At 35.2% G+C, this 21095-nt stretch overlaps 1 protein-coding gene across 1 annotated transcript; it reads left to right on the top strand.

The window, feature by feature from the left end:
- Positions 1 to 290: 290 nt before the first annotated feature.
- Positions 291 to 20501, top strand: DIRAS2 (DIRAS family GTPase 2). The gene is made up of 2 exons (XM_087957988.1): positions 291 to 436; positions 14758 to 20501. Exon 2 carries the CDS (start codon positions 14794 to 14796, stop codon positions 15391 to 15393), a length of 600 nt encoding a protein of 199 aa, XP_087814114.1. The 5' UTR covers positions 291 to 436; positions 14758 to 14793; the 3' UTR covers positions 15394 to 20501.
- The last annotated feature ends 594 nt before the right edge of the window (positions 20502 to 21095 follow it).

Below are 21095 nucleotides of genomic sequence, written 5' to 3'. Positions count from 1 at the left end.
AGGCTTCCTGGTGCTGAAATTCTGTTGTTTCTGATCCCAATTTCTTCCAGTTAAGTTTTGAGGCTCAAGAAGAAGAAGAAGAAAAAGCTACTTTCCAGGCACAATTGGAGCTGCTCATGGAATAATACGTCTGAGCTCTGGAAGACTCCCTGCATGGCAGAAAGGAGTGACCAGAAATCAGCCACCAAATAAATATATAAAGGGAGAATGCAGTTCTTTGCAAAAGATGTGCATCCCCTATTTATTCAGTAGGTGGCAGTTAAAAGCTTAGAAGAGATCTGCTGTCGCCATTGAGGTACTAATAGCAGCTGAAGCAGCAGCTAAAGCTACAGCTGGTTCACCGCGGAGAGGAAGAAGGAGTGTGACTGGAGGGAGCTTGTCACTCCCTAGCGTTAGCATTGACCACAACCCCAGCATCCAAATAGGAAGGCAGAAGGTAAGCCCATGAGATCCATAAGCAATGCAAAAAGCCCCCCAGAACAGTTGCTGATTGGTCATAAAAGAGGAAAAGGGAACTGAGTTTCAGCTGGATAGAAGAAAATCAGCCAGCTATCTGTCATAGAAAAAGACTCTATCTGATCCTCTCTATTTCTCTTTCTCTCTCTCCCTCCCTCTCCCAAATCTCTCTACTACTATGACAGACAAAAGCTGAATGGTATAGGTCAGACTTATTTCCCTCAGGTAAGTTTCTATGTTGTTGCTGCTTTAAATTTTGCAAATCTCTGTTCTGTAAGGAACACATAATGATGCTTACTGAATTTTACAGATTTTTTATCTAAGGAAATAAATGTGCAGTGAGTGTTTAGTTCTGTCCAAGCATTAGAAATAGCATTTTTAAAAAAGAGGGATAATTTTTTTAATGAAAGAAGGGGAGATGAGGTATTTGTATGTGGATCTTTGGTTATATATCTATACACACACACACACACACACACAGAGAGAGAGAGAGAGAGAGAGAGAGAGAGAGAGAGAGAGAGAGAGATTTTGAAAGGCAAGAAGATGCTTTGCATGAGGGAACTTTATGTAGCTCAGTATCTTTTATTTACTTACGGGCTTAGGAATTTTGCCTTGGCAAATGTGTCTGAATTTATTCAAACTGAAAGAAGCAGATACCAGGATATTTTTTTAAAAGGCCACCCCAAAAAATATCTCTAGTATGTTTACAGCAAGTAATCTTTAGAGATGCCTTTCTATTTATAAGCCAAGGCATGTCTTAATCACCCAGGTAATAATTTTCCTGAAGTTAATTTTAATCAAAGAAATATGGAAAAAATCAGCATTTTATGATTATTTTGTTCCTCATTATTTTTGCCCTTTCAAAAAGATATGTGAAAAATCATAATACCTTTCGTTTCTGGCATTGCATGTTTTAATACAAGTGCCTATCCTGATAGGCATTTATGTTTTTGTTCCACATAATCATACTTCTTAAAAGTTTGAGTAATAAAACTCCTTGTTTTGACAAAAAATTGAATGTTGACTGATATTGATATGAATTCTGGATGATTTTTCAATATTTACACAAATCTATAACTCTATATTCAGAAGAAAACTCTGTCCAACTGTATTTCTATGTCATAGTATAATATTAATATAGGCATAGCCATTGGTGAAATTCTGCAAAATATAGCTTTTATTTTGCTATATACAATCATTTGTAAGCAAGGACTACAGCTCAATAGTGATTCACAAATGTTCAATTTTAATCCTAGCCAACAAATGAAGAAATGCATACATAGAAGCATTTGAATTTAGCCATACTGATACCTTTTGTCAAAATCTTGTGGAAGATTTTTTTTAACTCTACACTAGATTATTAAAACAATATGGCCATAGAGTATTGCCTGCAAGAAATATCTAGTATGGATGTGTTACTCTTTGACCAAATCTTCTATATTTTTATCAAGAAGCTATAGTTATTTATATGGATAATTTTTTTTTTCAAATCTGCTAATTCTGAAGGTCTCTTTTAATGTTGTGAAGTATTACTGTCATCAAAATCTCTCATTTTTAAAAATCCATAATATTAATATGGACTGTATAAAATGAAACAGCTTTAAACTGGAGGAATTTCATTATAGGAGTATTCTATTTTAAAAATACCCCAGATTCTTTGTAATAATGAGTGATCTGAAAAAACTGCTTAGGGAGATTACAATAGCTGTACCACATATGTTGGATTATAAATCATAATCCAACCTAACCAGCATGGAGGAGAATTGCAGCCAAAAAGCTTGCAAGGACCTCCATTTGCTGACGTGGGAGCTCCATTGGAAGAAATGAGTGTTACATGCTTAATAAAATGTGCCAGATGTTGCAGAATAGCTCCAGTGGGAAAAGCATTTCCAGGTAGTCCTCAATTTATGACCACAATTTAGCGCAAAATTTATATTGCTAAGTGAGACATTTGTTAAGTGAATTTTGCCCATTTTATGCTGTCTCTTTCCATAATTGTTAAGAGAATCACTGCAGTTGTTAAGTTAGTAACATGGCTGCTTCCCCATTGACTTTGCTTGCCCAGAGGGTTATAGAAGGTGATTACATGGCCCTGGGGCACTGTCATAAATATGAGTCAGTTGCCAAGTGTCTGAATTTTGATCATGTGGCCATGGATATACTGCAATGGTCATAAGTGTTAAAATGGTTGTAAACACCTTTTTGTCAGTGCCATTGTAACTTCAAACAGTCACTAAATGAACTGTTGTAAGTCAAGGACTACCTGTATTGGTAGACAAGTCTATGTCTTTTACTGCTCAAACTTTTAAAATCACAAATTTAGCCAATTTTAGCAGTTCCATAATGAATCTTGCATTCTCATTTTCCAATATTCAAACTAATATTTAGTTTTTTCTTTGCGGTACAATATGGTTTCCTATGGAGATAATCAAGCAGCTGTGATGCTTCTATCCTGATTGTTATAAACAATGCATAAAAACTACTGGATAATTACCCTAAATTGAGTCATTGTTCTCTCTATCTACTGTCTGTCTGTCTAGCTTGTTAAAAGACACAAATAATTACATTTATAACCATATCTATAGCTATTACAATCTGATTTTTTAAAAAAATGATAATTAATTTTTTCAATCTCTGCTGCACTGAGCATCTAGATCAAAGGGAGAAGCTAAGGATATAAAGCATTTCCAAAATGTGAGGGAAAAATCCAGGAACCATCCTCTAAATTTCTTGACTTTAAAAAAAAATTCAGAGAGGCCTGTCAGTATGTGATTTTTTTATTATTATTATCTTATAGTGTAATCTTTGCACTAAGGTTGTAATGAAAAAAATGCATAAATCCTTAAAATAACTGGCAAAATAAAACAGAAAAAAAGAAAATATACAGTATAAATAAATTTATGTCTTGTACCTTTTTTTCTTTTTCTGTTATTCTTTTTCTGTTATTATTTTTAAAGGCAAGAAAAATGTACATTTAAAAAGTTTGAATAAAGACTGTGGAAATAGAGTGGATTAGCTGCTATTACAATGCTAGCACCTTTTCCTCTTTCTAAAATGTCTTCCAAAGCATAGGGAACTGAGATAAAAGCTTATCAAGTTCCAGTTTGCTTCAAGTTTCTTCCACTACTGCTCAACAACTCACACTAAAAATCAGTAGTGTGGAGTAATGAGATTGCATAATTATTTCTTTATTTTCCCTCAAAGTATATTTCTAATGGTCACTGGAGAATTACCTGAATTCCAATTATTTAAAAAAAAAAAACTCATCAGATTTTATTTTAAAAATATACCATCATTTCCATTGTAGATATTACAGTCATCAGCAAAAAAAATAAGCACAAGTGATCCTATAAGCAAAAATATTACACAAGTGATCCTAATCGCTCCATATTCCAGACCTAAAATAATGTTTATATTTACCATTTTGAAATGATTTATTTTAATAATCTGGTTTTTTTTCAAAAACCCCAAAGCATCAGTTTATTAAACTAGTAAAATATTAATTGCACTCAAAACTCAATACAGAATTTTAAATTTTGAAATTGTTTGATAAACCATTGTGAAATTATTGTCAAGGAAAAAAGTTATATAATTGAATTTAATCCATTTTGAATTTTTCTAAAAATTAATTTTTAGAATTTAGGGACTTTCAGAAAGAGTAGAAGCATTTGTTTTACATGACAATTAAATTATGGCCTTTGGTGTTGGGAAATGTGATAGTACCCACAAATTTAGCTAGTTCTAAAAGGGATTGGAAAACATTATAGAGGAATGGACTATCAGTGGTTACTAGTCCTTAGAATCTAATATGGTATTCTTTAATTATTAGTGGCTTTGCATTTCCAACAGTTTTTTAATGGTTATTTTAGTAATCAAAACATCTTATACCAATTTCTTTTCAATCTAAAGTTCCTTGTGTGTCCAATCACACTTGGCCAATAAAGTTCTATTTCTATAATTCAAAGTAAATTGCTGACATTTTATAACTAAGTTGGATTACTCATTTTTGATAGCAATCTTGGAAAATAATCCATGTTAAAATGAGATAAATATTAGAAGCTGAATTCCCCTTTCCACTTATAACATTCTTATTGAACCTTAACAAACCTTCATGGGATCCTGAATTAGTCTTATATGTGATAACTACTGCAAGGGTACCATATATTTCTTACTGGAAAGGTATCAGCCAGTGGTGGGATTCAATTTTTTTACTACCGTTTCTGTGGAAGTGGCTTGGTGGGCGTGGCAGGGGAAGGATACTGCAAAATCTCCAGTCAGAGGTGGTATTTGCCAGTTCTCCAAACTACTCAAAATTTCCACTATCAGTTCTCCAGAACTGGTCAGAATCTGCTGAATACCACCTCTGGTATCAGCCCTTCAATGGAAGAATGACAAACAAGTTGTGGGGGCATTCTTCAGTGTTCAGAACTTTGTACTTTAAAAGTATACCTGACACAAAATTCAACTTAAACTGGAAACCAGTCTTAGACTATTAATATAATACGTGGATTGCCACTACACTTCAAATTTGTGTTTATCTAGTATATATTCCAATTTCAGAAGGAACATTAGTCTCTTAGTGATGTGGATTGAATTTATTATGATATATGATTTTATTGAACTTATTCAGTGATCTATATTACATTAAACATGATTCTCAATATTCATTTTTAATGTAGTGGTAATTGTTAGCATTTTAAATGTTTTAAATACATAACTATTTACAACTAATTAGCAGCATATTAGAAGGGTATATTCTTCAAGATATTTTTAAATTTGTGATTTATTTACTTTTATTATATTGTCTTGTTCTTTTTTCAGCATTTTTCCCCTGCTTATATATTTTCTTTAAAGTTCATTTTTAAAAAAAAAAAAAAAAAGTAAACAATTTGAGTGACTAGATAGAGCTATTGCTTTCTATTGCTTTCATGTCATGTCTGGCTTATGAATTTCCCCAGATCTATTTGGTTGATCACATTGTGACAAAATGCTAGATTAGATAAACCTGAGTTTCAATATAATTCTTCATATGTTATTATATTCTTCTCTGGTAGTGCAATCATAAGAAGATCATAAGAAGATGATTCATGTTCATATCAATTTATGAGTACTGATACCACACTAGACTAGGCTTTCAGTAGCATTGCATGATCACTACTAGAATAAAAAAGTAGAAATTATAATTATTATTCGATAATTATTTTATCCTTGCTTATTATTAAATTATTGCAGACGTTGTTATTAAAGAGTTAATTTAACAACTATGTAATAAAAATAGAAATACACCTAGCAATTTTGCATAAGGCACTCTAGGAGAAGCCATACTTGTCATCAAGTCAAATTGGTCAGGAAGCAGACACCCAAGAAACATAGGAACTCTGCTTAATTGATATATGCCATAGTAACAGAATTTTGAAAGCTAGATGGAACTTCTCTTCTCCCTCCTCTCCCCCCCTAAAAAAAGAATCAAGTTGCTATATATTTTCTTCAAAATCATCTCTACATTACTGTGAGACAAATTGAGGCAATTACTTTTGATAGCAGATACTGGGTGCAAAACAATCTCAGGAAGAAGGCCATCAGCAGGCTTAAAGTTAAGAATCAACCATCTTTCTCATTGCCTTTGGGTTATAGAATAAGAGGAAGGAAGTATTATTTCAGCTTTTGTAGTGGGAAGACAGGCGATAAACTGATTACATATAATAATGATTTAGGAACCATATCAAAGAAACGTTCAAAGTTGAAGTTGTCACATTAATACAATAAATTTAGCATATATACTAATAGCATTAGCTCCATACAGTTTGCCCTGCCTGCTGCTAGTTCCTTTGCTAGGGCTAGATCCATGCTTCTGATTTAAGTTTGCTGGTCTCTTTTGTTTCCATTAAGTTTATATAACAGAATGCCAATATATACGCTGTATATATGCTGTATACCATAATTTTCCAACTATGACCAACTTCTGTGTTTGACATATATTGATGGTATTTTCTAAAGACAAGTAGATCTCTCTATAAAAATTGGACCCCCTCACATTTCCTACGCCCTTAATAATTTAATATTGGATCAAAGATTAAACCAACATGCCGTATTCACTGAGTGTACTTTTTAGCTCAAGTTTTTAAAATTACAAATATTTCTACTATCCTAGTCTTCTTTTTTAGGTGTGATCAGACGATAAATCCTTTGTATTTTTTTCACAGCACACAAAAGCTTCATATTTCTGCATTAAAGTCCCTTTTTATGCATGAATATACTTTTACACAAAGGCATTTCTGTTAGTATAATACTTCTTCCTGGTTTACAAGGAAATAGTGGGCTCTATTTTATATTATTATTGTATGATGCCCAGGGTGACTTTTTGTGAGATGAGCAGCTATTTAAATTGAAAGAAAGAAAGAAAGAAAGAATAAATAAATAAATTGCAGTGATTCCAGTCACTCCCTCAGGGTGTTTTTCATGATGAAGGAAGAAATTTGCATGATAATTTGGCATTCTTATTCCCAATGCTATTAATATATTTCAAGATTGTCCAGATGTCTGGAATGAGCTAAAACCAACACAAAAATGATTTGCTGGTCTCTGCTTCCTTTTTAGACTATTTCAATGCAGGGAAGCTGAGAAGATTGAATGTGGCAAACAAGGAAAATTATTTAACTTGAAACATAGTATGTTCATCACTGATTGACAGTACTGTCCAAGCTTTCTTTGATATTTAATTTTCAAAACTTCTTCTTGTTTTATTTACCAACAGCATAATGCTATATTTTTATTATCTGGGAATGCACCCTAATAAATGTATGGTATATTGGATAATAGCCTAAAACAGGGGTGTCAAATTTGCGATGACATATCATCATGTGACATATCACAACTTTTTCCCCCTTCGCTAAACTGGGGGTGGGAGTGGCCAGCACATGATGCATCTGGCCCATGGGCCGCGAGTTTGACAGCTCTGGCCTAAAATATCACATATTCTTGAGCAATATATATTATTTCAATATGGCTTTAATAATAGCTGATGTAAATGCTTTTTGTTCTCTAATTAAATTTGAGCTCAGTGAAATCCAAAGATTATTTTGATTCTTTTCAAAAGAGCAAAATGAATAAATTTGTATAGTTGGTGTAATTGGAAACATAGCCTAGTGGCCAATCAGTGTCCATGTCCATGTGACAATACAATAGCTTAGAAACTGTACCCTTTTTTATACATGTACTATATATGCAGTGCATGTCAGGGGTGGGATTCAATTTTTTTAACAACCAGTTCTGTGGGCGTGGCTTAGTTAGTGGGCGTGGCTTGGTGGTCATGTGACTGGGTGGATATGGCTTGATGGTCATGTTATTGGCTGGGCGTGGCCAACTCAATATCACTCACATCGAGGCATGCATCTCTTCACCTGGCCTCTCATGACTCTGGGGATGCTGCAACAGTCATAAGTGTGAAAAATGGTCATAAGTCACTTTTTTCAGTGCCATTGTAACTTTGAATGGTCACTCCACACAAACAAAGTACCAGCAAAGGAAGGGAAAAAAAAACTCCACAAAAGTTCCTGAGACAGGAAGTCTAGTCCTGCCAAGAATGTAATAAGAGTTAATGGAAAGGCAGTTTCTGTAAGCAACACCAGAATGTTTCCTTCCTGCCTTCCTTACAGGATTAGGCCAGTAATTTCTTCTAACAAGCGGTTCTCCAAACTGCTTAGAATGTCAACAACCCGTTCTAGCGAACAAGTGTGAACTGGTAGAATCCCACCCCTGGTGCATGTTTAAAAGGTTTGGAAATTTTTGATTGTTCTGTTGTACTCAGTGTTTTGAAGCCAGAAAAGTACCATAGATGCTCCTATATAAAACAAGATGTAAACTCATTTTGTCTCTAAATCAACTTTTTAGATTTAGCAGTCTCCAGATTATTGGACTACAATGCTTAGAATTTCACCTTTCAGAATTCTTTAGAATTCTTACAATCTGGAGAACACCAGACTAGGATATCCTGCAAATGGATATCCAGAGGCATTCAGGAAGTTTACAAACATTTATAGGAGGCAAATTTGCTTCTTCAACTGTTGTTCCCTAGCAGCTGATATTTAAGATATGTGGATTGAGATTGTAGAGATAATAACTGCTGTCAATATAAATAACCGTTGATAGCTCAAGCTTTCTTGACTTTGTCCAGTCCCTTTAGAAACCATCTAAATTGATCTGAAGGCTTCCTCTTCCCTTGAAAATGAACCAGAGTTGCATTTAGCTTGCAATTCTGGGGAACTTATATCTTAACATCACATGGTCCTTCTCTTGAAGAAATCTGTGTAAATCTTCGGTATCAGTTGTTACCTAATGTAAATAATATTCCTGAATCTAGAATATTGGTTGTTTAATTCAGAGCACATTTAAACAGGGTAGATTAATTGGGAATGAAGTGGTCAATAATTCATTTCCCCCTATTTGTCTGGGAGTGGGGATAGGTAGAAAGAGGGATCTAACCTCCTGATTCTTTCCTAACATTTCTCTATTTCTCCAGTCATTCATTCCAAGTGGAATTCAACTTTCCGTACAAGTTTTGAGGGAATAGGATTCTCGAGCTCCAGGAAGAATGGAAGGGGACATTTATAGCCACTCCATTCTATCTCCATTTTTTTCCAGTGGATATAAATGTGATTACATTGCTGCTAGCCTCTAATTTTATTCTCCTGGAGTTGGGGGCATGCTGTGTAGAAACTATCATAACCTTTCTTTGATAATGGAGAAGCAATTCAGTCTGTTCTAATCTTTGTGGGACAGCATTCAAGGATAAAAAGAATTGCACTATAGGGATCTTATTAAAGAACCTGCAGTATTGCAATATTTGTTTGCTCAGGAAAAAAATTCTGAAGAATTCTAATTATATTTCATTAAATCTGACATTTTTGCTTCTTAGCTAAATTTAGTATGACTTGGCTAGTCCCATAAACTATACTAAATTGATTCAGGAAACTTTTTTTTTTGAAATCATTAATTCTTCTGATTAGTATTCTGCTTAAAAAGCAGTTCTTTTGTAGGACAGTAAAAGTGGAACAGATCCACCAGCGAGATTTTGCATATGCACAGCACAAAAGCTACACTTTGATTGGCTTCTAATGATGCAATCCTATTTTGCCTTATCAAGGATAGATTCCCAGTTTGGTGGAGTTTAATCTCAGGTAAGTATGCACTTGCAACCTAAGCCTCTTACTCTCAAGTTGGGCAACTGAGACATGTACAGATGTGCAACACCTCCCCAGGTTTTGTTACATTTGTAAACATGGCATTGAAATCTTACTGGCATTTGTAACATTCGGAAACACAACTTAAATTTCTAAGAAGCTCATTCATTCATTCATTCATTCATTCATTTGGCCTACTTGACTGTCCATCTTACAAAACAAAAACCTGGGTGGTTTTAACAACAATAAAAACCCCAAAACAGTAAAAGCACTTCTTCAATAGTGAAATACAACAAATTACAATGTAGGATGCTTACAAAGCCAACAACCCCAGTCAGGGGTGGGAGGTCTTCTGGGGCTAAAAGACACATTTGGAATGTTGAAATAATGTTATGGGTTCATTCATATAACACAGGGATCCCCAACCGCCGGTCTGCGGACCGGTACCGGGCAGCGGAACAAGCCTTACCGGGGCGCTGGTTGCTGCGCCGCCATCTTTTTTGGTAAAAAGCGCTTCCGGTGAGCTTTTCCGGGTAGAAAGCTCACGGAAGCGCCTTTCGTCATAAAATATGGTGGCGCTAGCAAGCTCGATGAGCTTTTCCGGGTAGAAAGCCATTTCTACCGAAAAAGCTCACCGGAGCATGGCGCCGCCATCTTTTTGACGAAACAGCGCTTCGGTGACGTCACCGGAGCGCCTTTCATCATAAAAGATGGCGGTGCCCAGTTGATGCCAGTGCCGGGCCGCGGCGCCCAGCTGATGCCGGAACCGGGCCGCGGCGTCGAAAAGGTTGGGGATCCCTGATATAACAGGTACCATAAGATAGGTATCAACTCATAAAACATTTCTATGTTTTGTCTCTTCACTAAATGTATTTCATGGCTAAAGGCAAATTGATGTCTTGTGATTGCATGATATGGGACTTTTTTATCAGAGGTGGTATTCAGCAGGTTCTGACCAGTTCTGGAGAACCGGTAGTGGAGAATTTAAGTAGTTCAGAGAACGAGCAAATGCCACCTCTGACTGGCCCCGCCCCATCTATTCTCTGCCTCCCAAGTCCCTACTGATTGGCTGGGTCTTCTTTTGTTGCCATGCACAGGAGAATGGAGCTGGAAAGCAGGTTAGTGGGGTGGGGAGGGAATGAGATTTTGCAGTAACCTTTCCCCGGAGTGGTGTGGGAATGGAGATTTTGCAATATCCTTCAGTGGTGGGAATCAATTTTTTTTTTTTACTACCGTTTCTGTGGGTATGGCATGGTGGGTGTGGCAGGGAAAGGATACTGTAAAATGTCCAGTCAGAGGTGGTATTTGCCGGTTCTCCGAATTACTCAAAATTTCTGCTACTGGTTCTCCAGAATTGGTTAGAACCTGCTGAATACCACTTCTGGTATCCTTCCCCTGGAGTGGTGAGGGAATGGAAATTTTACAGTATCCTTCCCCTACCATGGCCACCAAGCCACGGCCACTAAGCCTTGCCTACCAAGCCACACCCACAGAACTGGTAGTAAAAAAAATTTGAATCCCACAATTGTTTTGTATCCATAGATTTCAAAGAAGGATCAAATGGACATATTCAGGATTTGTTCATCTTAACCATTTTGGCTTAGCATGATATGCAATTTTAACTATTTTGTTTATTAAATATGTATAACATATTTATAAAAAATAATGCAAAACCATAACAGTGTATACAAAATTGTTTACATATTAAAATAATTAAAAAATAAAGCTCATTCAGAAGGAGAGCAATTTCTGTATGACAGGATTTATTACACTTGAAATGAACTATGTGGGCCCTCATGTTATCAACACATAAACACTAACTGATAATATTATTATTGGTAACATAAAGATAGTAGGAAAAATCTACAAAGGAGACAAAATTACTTATGATAAGCAGCAAGAAAAGATTACATTTATTCCCTGAGAAATATTGTGCTGAAAACATTTTTATTTTGGTTTTTTTTTTCCCCGTTGGATTTGCTTGAAATGATGGGAACTGTGGTGAGGCACATCTAGAGAACACCAGTTTGGGAAGATAATGATGGAGACACCCATTCTAGAATATCCTGTTTTAAATTTCATTGGTGGACCACCTTTAAATATTCCATGGAACTCCTTTTTCCTACAAACACAGGAAAGGAGCATTTTAAAAAAAAATCTTCTGAAATCAGTCTGTTTAGAGCCTGTAATTAAAATGTTCATTAGAGAGATTCTTTAATAATTACTTGCGCTGACTAATGAGAATTGTAATATTAGGCTTATCTTTTTCAGCCATATTTAGCAATTAGAGTGCCTCTAAAACCTTCAGAATCAGAGCTCATAAAAGCAATTTAAGTACAGTGCTAATGTGACAGCATGTACGGAATGTGATCTGCACATCTCAGAGCAATCTTTGCTTGTTTTTTGCTTCAATTTTCAAGTACTTTTTTTAATTTGAATTTTGTTAAATTGGTTTAAGTATACACATTTTTTTCCAATTTCAATTTGCACCCACATGATAAAGCTGCAGTGTTACATGAAACCATGTAGTGGTGGGATTCAGCTGTCTTATTTATTTATTTTTGCCATCAAAAAGGCACCAGGTCTTATTATTATTATTTTTTTGGGGGGGAATGTCATCCACTGACTCACCTCACTTGCTCACATAGCCCCTGGCCACCTTTTCACTGTCAGAGGCCTTCAGGAACTTCTTCTGTGGCTGGCAAGGCCAGTAAGGCCAGCAAGGCTTTCCTGAAGGCATCTGCACCCGATAACAGAGCTCTGGGTTGATCTGGAGTTCTGTTATTGGCTGCAGAGGCCTTCAGGAAAGCTTTGCCAGCTGCAGAAAAAATGGGCCGGCAAGGCAGGTGTCGGGGTGTGCGAGGCCTGGCTGCAACTGTCCAAAGGTAAATAGTAGGGCAGCTCCAACATCCCTCATCCCCACCCTAGCATCATTTTTAGCCATGCACCCTGGAGTAGGTCTTGATTAGGGCTTATTTTGGGGATAAGGCTTGATGTAAAAATCAAGCTGGACTTATTTTCGGGGTATGTCATATTTTGGGGAAAACACGATAGCAGCTAAATTTATGCTGCAATGTTGTAAATGCTTTCCCTGGGTTTTTAAAGTGATAAATGCATTATTCAATTGAAGCAAAGATGGTTACGAGTTCCCATTTGAATAGCTCAAGTAAGCAATTTATTACTTTTACTACAGTTTTGCATCAGCCTCAGAATCCTTTGATTCCCCCCCTCTGGACACTTCCATTATATAATTTCTATTTTCACTCTCCAATCCATCAAAAGCATTTTGTAAACTCATAATTGCCATCATCTGTACAGTCTACTAGGAGACTGATTTCAAAGCCAACATTTCCCTTGTAAGATTACTAAGGTGAATGAAGTTCAGGGACAATTTTAATGGGGAAACAATGATCTCCCAAGCCATGTAGAGGTTAAAGTACCAATATATTTCTGCTGAGAACTTGTAATGTTGGTTCTTATACGTCAGCTGGGCTTGTAATAAATCCTCTCAGCTGACAAAGAGAAATAGCAGAAGATCAGCACATGGAACTGCCCTAAAGAAAGCTGTATAGAGACAGAAAGTTCTTATCTTTACAATGAGATGAAAGGATTTCCTTCTATTCTATTCTTTTATTGGTCTGTTGACTTAATTTGGCTCTCACTGCTTGGGACATTTTGCAGCCTATGCAGCATTCAATTTCTTCAACTTCCTCTTTCGCTTGATAGACCCTCTTCTTGTACAACAAATGGTGTGAACATGCATGTGTAAACTCTGAAAAACATATGTATAATTTAGCCATTTATTTCCTTTCAATGTGATATTTTGCTGATATTCACATATAGTTTTATGATTAACAGAGCACCACAAATACAAATCTTGTCAATGTTTCATTAATGCACATGAATCCGCAAGTTTGCAATGGTTTCTCCACATGGAGTTTTATATGGAAATGTATGGAGGAAAAGAAACGAAAGCGACTGAACATATTAAAACTTCAGAGGGCTTCTCATTTTGATATCAAAAATAAAGCAGAAGTTTATGTAGGATTATTGATGCACCAATTTCACTTCAAAAACAAGATCAAGAAGTTTATACTTCCCTCAATTTGAGGAGAAATTTTCAAAAAAAAAAAATCTTAATGGAAAGTTCTTGAACTTTTCTGAAATCATAGATAAAGCATATCCTCTCTTTATTGTGTTGCATGTTTTTAGAATTGATAGAATTGATATAAAGAAAATTGCTCTAAAGTAGGCCAATGAAGTTCATAATTCCAAACCTAATTTTAACTAACCACCCTTGGCTTTCAGCAACCATGTTGAATCATGTTCAATTTACCAGCATTTATGAAAATAATTTGAAATTAACACAGTAGCAAAGGTAAGAGTAATGAATGCCTAGCTGGTTCAAGGCAGTGTCATTATCCTCTTTGTCGAGAAAAAAAAAGATAATTTGTGTCAACGAAGTGGTTTGCATCATTTTAATTTAATGTATTTGATTTAGGTGCATTTAGAAGCCTCCACAAGCCTCTTATCTCCCCTATCATTTGCAAATTCAGGAGAAGCTTTTGCATTAGTATAACCAAAGTGAAGAAGCCTCTTCTTGCTTTTTGGGAGAGAGAAAAGATTCTAAGATGGAGGTGCTAAGGAAAGTTTGATCTTGTAATCTTGTCTTAGCAAGGCAAAATCCAAATGCATCTTTTCAATTTTTGCACCTTCTAATTAGTTTTGTCTAATCAGAAACCAAGAAAACCATTTGATATAGAAATATGGCTGTTACCCTGGGTATAATTGCACCAATGGATTAGCTTTGGCAGATCCATAAAATCTTTCATTGTTATGCCTAACATTCAGCAGTCATATAGCTTTTAATGTGAATCTGATAATAAATAACATTTCTGTTTGTATCCTGAAATCAAGTCCTCATCATGATTTCAGTGCATCAATAATTACTATTAATTCTGTTCTGTATTGCAAGTTCCAAGTCAGGTGAAAGAGACTTTCTCATGGTGAAGTTTCACGACTTTGCAATCCGTTCTCATATATTTCATTCTGAGATTTTTGATGAACTGTAGAAAAAAAGATTATTAATAATTTTTTAATATATATTTTTTTATCACTGCAGACTTTCTTTCCTGGCTGAAAAAACAAATCAGAAAACATGCCAGAGCAAAGTAATGATTACAGGGTGGTGGTGTTTGGAGCAGGAGGAGTTGGCAAAAGTTCACTGGTCCTGAGATTTGTTAAAGGCACCTTTAGAGATAGTTACATCCCTACAATTGAAGACACTTACCGGCAGGTGATCAGCTGTGATAAGAGCATATGCACTTTGCAGATTACCGATACAACAGGGAGTCATCAATTTCCTGCCATGCAGCGCTTGTCTATTTCCAAAGGACATGCATTTATTTTGGTCTATTCGGTCACCAGCCGGCAGTCTTTGGAGGAACTCAAGCCCATTTATGAACAGATATGTCAGATCAAAGGGGATACAGAGAGCATTCCAATCATGCTGGTGGGAAACAAGAGCGACGAGGACCACAACCGAGAGATACAAACCGCTGATGGAGAAGCCATGGCCAAAAAATGGAAGTGTGCTTTCATGGAGACCTCAGCTAAAATGAACCACAACGTCAAAGAGTTGTTCCAAGAGCTGCTGAATTTGGAGAAACGAAGGACTGTGAGTTTACAAATTGATGGCAAGAAAAGCAAGCAGCAGAAAAGGAAAGAAAAACTGAAGGGCAAGTGTGTGGTCATGTGAAACAATCCTTATTCTGGAGCAGTCATGCCGATGTCTTCTTCTGACTGCACCAGATTTCATGCCCCTAAGCCATGGGAAAATTGGTGAAACTGTTTTATTAATAGCAATTTTGAAAGAAAAGTACTTGAATCAAGCAGTTGTTTGAAGTAAAAGTACTTTCAAGAGGTTGTCTTTTCATAAATTAGCCATTAATGAGAACAATATATTGTTTCAAAGGCGCAATGGTGTCTAACTTCCAGATCAGAAACAATAACATGTCCATAGGAGTCTGGACTGGCATTACTATTGCAATGAAAGGATCTGGTAAATAATCATTTAAAGATAAATGCTAGTGTTATGTACAGAATCATGGAAGATGCATGTGGATGTGTATACACACCCATACACATATATTTAGCAGACTTTATTTTATTTTATTTAGGCATTAGAAAAATGATTTTCCTAGATTGTAATTTTTTTCGACTTCTACTATGTCTTGTTTTATTCTCACTGATTCCTTACCCTTCTAAGTAATGTGTAAAATAATCTTCCCTCTTGTAGCCAGAAAAACTGTTGAATGCATGGGCAAAGCTCAATATTTTTCAGCTCTACTTGCAGATAGTTCAGTTCAGAGATGGCAGTTCAACATGGCATGGAAATTACTAGAAAATAGGATACCTGGGAAGCGGGCATATTTTCGATCAAAGGGTAAAATTAAACAATGTTTCTATAGTTCTTAACTTTCTGTATATTTATTTTTACCAAATACCAAATTATACTAATGATGTTCTTTAATCTGAAAAATTTCTAATTTATAAGGTTATTGAGTGAATTACAGTTATAATCCATCAATTGTGAAGAGTTAAAACAAATACAATTAATTTACTATAGACTGATTAGGAATATTTGTGTTGGGGAACAATCATATGTTACCTGGAGGGCAACCAAAGAGCATACTTGTCTCTACGCCATTGACAGGGAAGTCCATACCTTTATGCCAGAAGTGTACTGATACCAATTCAACTGATCTAAATATATATGGATGTTTTCTCTGTAATAGTCAGCATCAGGAAGAAGGTAGAATGGTAACATCCATACACTAGTTCCAAAATCTGATTGTTCCCCAGATACATAAATAAAACCACGGAGACTATACAAGTCTGGAGCTGGTGCATATAATATTTTTTTCAGTTATAGGAAGAAGTAAGAAAAAATATTGTTCCCTAACTATCCCACTTAAAATAGACATGCAGTACCTCCCACTCTGGTTGCAGCAAACCACAGAAGTCGTGAATATAATGACAGATTTACCAGGAAATTTTAAGTGACTCTTGGAATTAGGAAATTACAAAAACAAAAACACTCTCATTCCTTAATAAATCTTCTTTTGTGCACAGTAGACAGCAAGGAGTGGCGCTAAGGAAGAAATGGATTCAACATTCTCATGAGTGGGTGGGCACTACTGTGCAGGGCAAAGATACACTACCAAAACACTTGGATGTAGCCATCCAAGAACTCAAAAAGTTGTTATCAGGTTATCATTTTTCATGTGAGAAAAGATGGGGGGGGGGCGGATTTAAGTATATATTTTATGAAAGAAGGAATTGAATTTAAATGGATCCTTCAAGGAAATTGGAGGGAAGATCAGATAAGAAAAAACCTCATCTGCCTCCTCCTCCTCATATTCTCAATAAATATAAGATGAAGCTTCATTTTAAAGACGAATCATTAGTTATATTTAGCACCAAAGAATAATAATCTTAATTATGTTTCATAGTAATCAAATATTAATTTATTTTTTCTTCCTTCCACACTATGCAAGCTATTTCTTAAATTGATCCCTGGTTTGCCCTTCAGGCCAAATATGGTCCTAAATTCAAAGAAAGATGCACAGCCTTTGGAGAAGAATACAACATTGTTTGAATCTTATTTGCAAACAGATGTGGATTCAAATTAGCCTTGATTATCTTAAACAGACAAATATTATAGCACATGAATCAGAACATTTCTCTTTTTAAAAACAGAGAATGTAAGGAGAATGGGGTCTTTTGAATCAGTATGTTGGTGTTTTAGCAAATGCATATATCAAAAGTGAGGCAATACAGCAAAGTATTCACCAAAATAGGATGTATGTTTCACTGTGAATGTCACTGAAGAGGTGTTTTTAATGCATTGTCTGCTTTTAACTAGGTATTACTCATGATGGTGTTAACGCTGGGAATCCTTCCATCTTAGCTGCCCCAAACAAATTTCTGCTTTGCACAAAAGCAAGAATTGCAGGCAAGCAAGGAACCTGCCAAATGAAACCATAGCTCATTTCAAATGGAACATTTTTTCCTCATTTTCTGTAGAGGAGAAATAAAATGGATGAACCTAAGGTGAAGATAGATGTCCTTTATAAATGTTTGATCTTGCTAGAACAAAATGTGTGTGTGGGGAGTGAACAACAACTTGCCCCTTTAAACTGCACACATTCATTTGAACAAGAACATCTGTTTTCTGGTGTTTCAGTAAAGGAGGGTGGGGGAGGAATACTACTTTAATAGAGCTCCTCTCATATGGTTATTTGCTCCAGACTGAATGCCGGAGATGATTCTCTGTTCTCTGTGTTCTCTGAAATGTGGTGGAAATTATTTTGACACCCATTTGGTACATTTTGAAGCATTTGTTTTCAGGACATCAAAGCCTGTTAAAACTTCCTCCACATTTAGGAACTATAAGATGGATCCAATGGCTTTCTTTTTTTTTGTCTTAGTCAGAATCTCTGGGTGAAGGAAACCAAGAGCTGAGTTTATTTAACATCCTTAGTCTAATTAGTGAAATCTAACAATTAGGAATTTTTTACCTTGATGTGAAAACCCATCCAATTAATTTAATTTATGGTATAAGGTATTGCGTGAACCCAAATAGAGTGTGAACCCAATAGCTTGTGGTCTGAATTCATTGCACATAGTGCGTTGGTTTCACTCAACAAATGCTTCCAATTCAATCTTTTTTCCAAAACAGCAGTACAACTTGTTTTTAAATTTTCTTTTCTTTTCTTTTTGCATCAGGTTTGTCATTAGAAAGAATCTCCTTAAAACCGCATAAAAGTGTATTTTAGAATTTATTTTCTGTTAAACAAGATGATTTTCAAACAATCACAAAATCCAACAGCATTTAGTAGGTCAATAATTCCATATAGAACCACATTATTGGCTTTTTTTGTTTTTAAGCATGCCTTCATTAAAAAGGTTTTCACCCTTTCTATTTGAGACTCCATTAAGGAAAATAAAAACTCCAGACTGAAATACATTTTGAAACATAATCTGATAGCTTTTTGCTAAAAATGCATGTTACATTTAGAATCTACTTATAAGCAATGAATATTTTGAATTAGATTTTCAGGATGAACCTAAATATGAAAAGACAGCTCTTAGTTCCTCTTTCCTTCATACATTTTGCCATTCATTCCCAGGTCTATTTTTCTTAACCTGTAGAAACTCAATAGAGCAACTCTGATATATTTCTTTGGAATCATTTAGTACTTTGAGGCATTCTTGAACATTGAAGTCATCTGGTAGCATTTCTGTGGCTTCCTGAAGCAATATTTGCTCCAACACCACCTTTTTATCAGGAATGCTTTCTATTTTATGGTAATAAATTCTGGCTAATTAGTGATCATTGTAATTTGGAGAGTAGTTTTCTAGCCGTTTTCTGTACTTACTATTCTTCAAGATTTATCTTCTTTCTGAATTAATTCTGGGGATGCGGGAAAAGTGGATGAGGCTGGATTTGATCTGGGTCGTTTTTGTTTTGCAGTTGTATAACTAAAAAAGAGATGCTTTAGTGGTGATTAAATTAAATCCCATTGTTTCATGTATGTGGTTCTGTAAAACTACATACAGATATTAACCCTGATTTATTCTAATGGCAATGCATGTGCATGAATATAGAGGCACCAGGAAGCACATAGCCTGCCAATTCACAAGCTCACAGATGCTAAAAAAACATAATTAGATCTTCCGTTAAGGCAGGACAGTTCATTTCTTTTTAATCAAACCAAAAGAGCTATGGTTTTAACTCAGTTTAATATGATCAGCAGCAGACAAAATAAAACCTTCAGAAATATCTCATAGCATGTTTGTGTATAAGAAAGGAGCTCCAGTGCTTTCATCACTGTAATACTGGGAGATAACTAAAAGCAGCCCTACAGAACAGCCTGTGACTCCCAGAAAACCTATTAATAGAACTTTCCTTGTAAATGCATGACATCCCTGTCAAAGAAGCTTGTACAAATCCTTCTTAACTTCATTCAGTCTATATTATCTTTAAAAAGGACAGTTCATTTATTTCCCAAATCCTGCCTGTGATTGCAAATCTAATCATTTGTACCAAGGAAACGTTAAATTTAAAAAATTTAAAGATGTAAGTGTCCTATTTAGATTCCAGAAATTAGAAGATATTTTAAATAGTTATGCATATTAGGCTTTGTCCAACCAGTCATCTCTTGGAGGTCATTATTTAAATGGAAACATACAATTCTTCTGTTGCTTGTTGATCCCATTCTTGTAATAATAGAATAAGCCATGAGTCTATTTCATAGCCTTGCAGTTGCTGAGGCTACTATACAAGCAATATCTATTCTTCGACCAGTAAGGAAGGTGTTTTATATTATACCCTTTTGTTGTAATTTATAATAGATTTTACATATATGTGTGTTTATCAAAATACATGTTCACTCTTAAAATGTAAAGTTTTGTGGGAGTTTTTTGATAGAAGACAGAAATTCGTAGGGAATAAATCGTTATTTGGTTTGTTACATTTGTGATACAAGAGTGATACTAATAAATATGAAATGTTTGAAAATCAATACTCACACACACAAAAAAACAACTTGTTTAAACTTGTCAAGGGATACTAGCATCATGAAAATGTAATATGAAAAAGTATGCTGTTCAAAAAGCATGAATTTTATATAAGTCTGCAAGCTATTAAGATGCATATTCAAGCGTATTTATTGTTATAGTTTCATTCAGTAATATTTTATTCAATAGCATTTATCATGTACTTTGTGCCTCCAGGTTTCTATGTTCCCTGTGATATTCTATAGATAAAGCAGAAAAAAATTAAACATTTTAAATGACAAATTTTACATTGTGTTCTAATTCTTTATTCATCAAGTTCAAAAGTCAATTAAGTGGCAACCAAGTCTAAATGAAATCACACCTGTATTGCATTGGTAACAAAGATTAAAGTAAATAGCAAAGTTTTTTTTTTAATAAATCATGATTTCTACACTAAGAAAAAGACTCTCCCAATAAAAATTACCTATGATCTGTCCACTTTACTCTTCAAAGGCTTCCTGGAACAGCCATGTTTTAATGGACTTCCTAAATCCTGAACAGCTGTTTAATAAGAGGAGTGTTAACTACAAATAAGGCCTCCTTATTATAACCAAGCCCTACCTACGATATAATACTGCTTCAGATTAGGGATCCTTTGCCAATCTTATAGGGTGGGCAGGTACTGCCAGGAACAAGCAATCTCAAAGACATCAATCCTGTTATAAATGACCCCAAATGACCATGGGAAGGCAAGCACCAATAAGAAGACCAACCTTTCTAAGATGATGAATAACAGGAAGGAGTCTAAACAAGTAGGTATCTGAAAATAATACCACATACCATTGGAAAAGGGAGTACACAGGTAAAGACAAACTATTTAACAGTGAATTCTAGATA

The sequence above is a fragment of the Notechis scutatus genome, chromosome 2 (assembly GCF_049901735.1).
Source record: "Notechis scutatus isolate UNSWTSFEM ecotype Mainland chromosome 2, rNotScu1.2, whole genome shotgun sequence".
Taxonomy (NCBI): Eukaryota; Metazoa; Chordata; class Lepidosauria; order Squamata; family Elapidae; genus Notechis; species Notechis scutatus.
The sequence above is the reverse complement of the archived record's forward strand: the minus strand, read 5'-3'. Positions and strand labels throughout refer to the sequence as shown.

What these genes read in the sequence shown, in the direction of transcription:
- DIRAS2 (XM_087957988.1), top strand. Translation starts at nt 14,794, where the DNA reads ATGCCAGAGCAAAGTAATGATTACAGGGTGGTGGTGTTTGGAGCAGGA.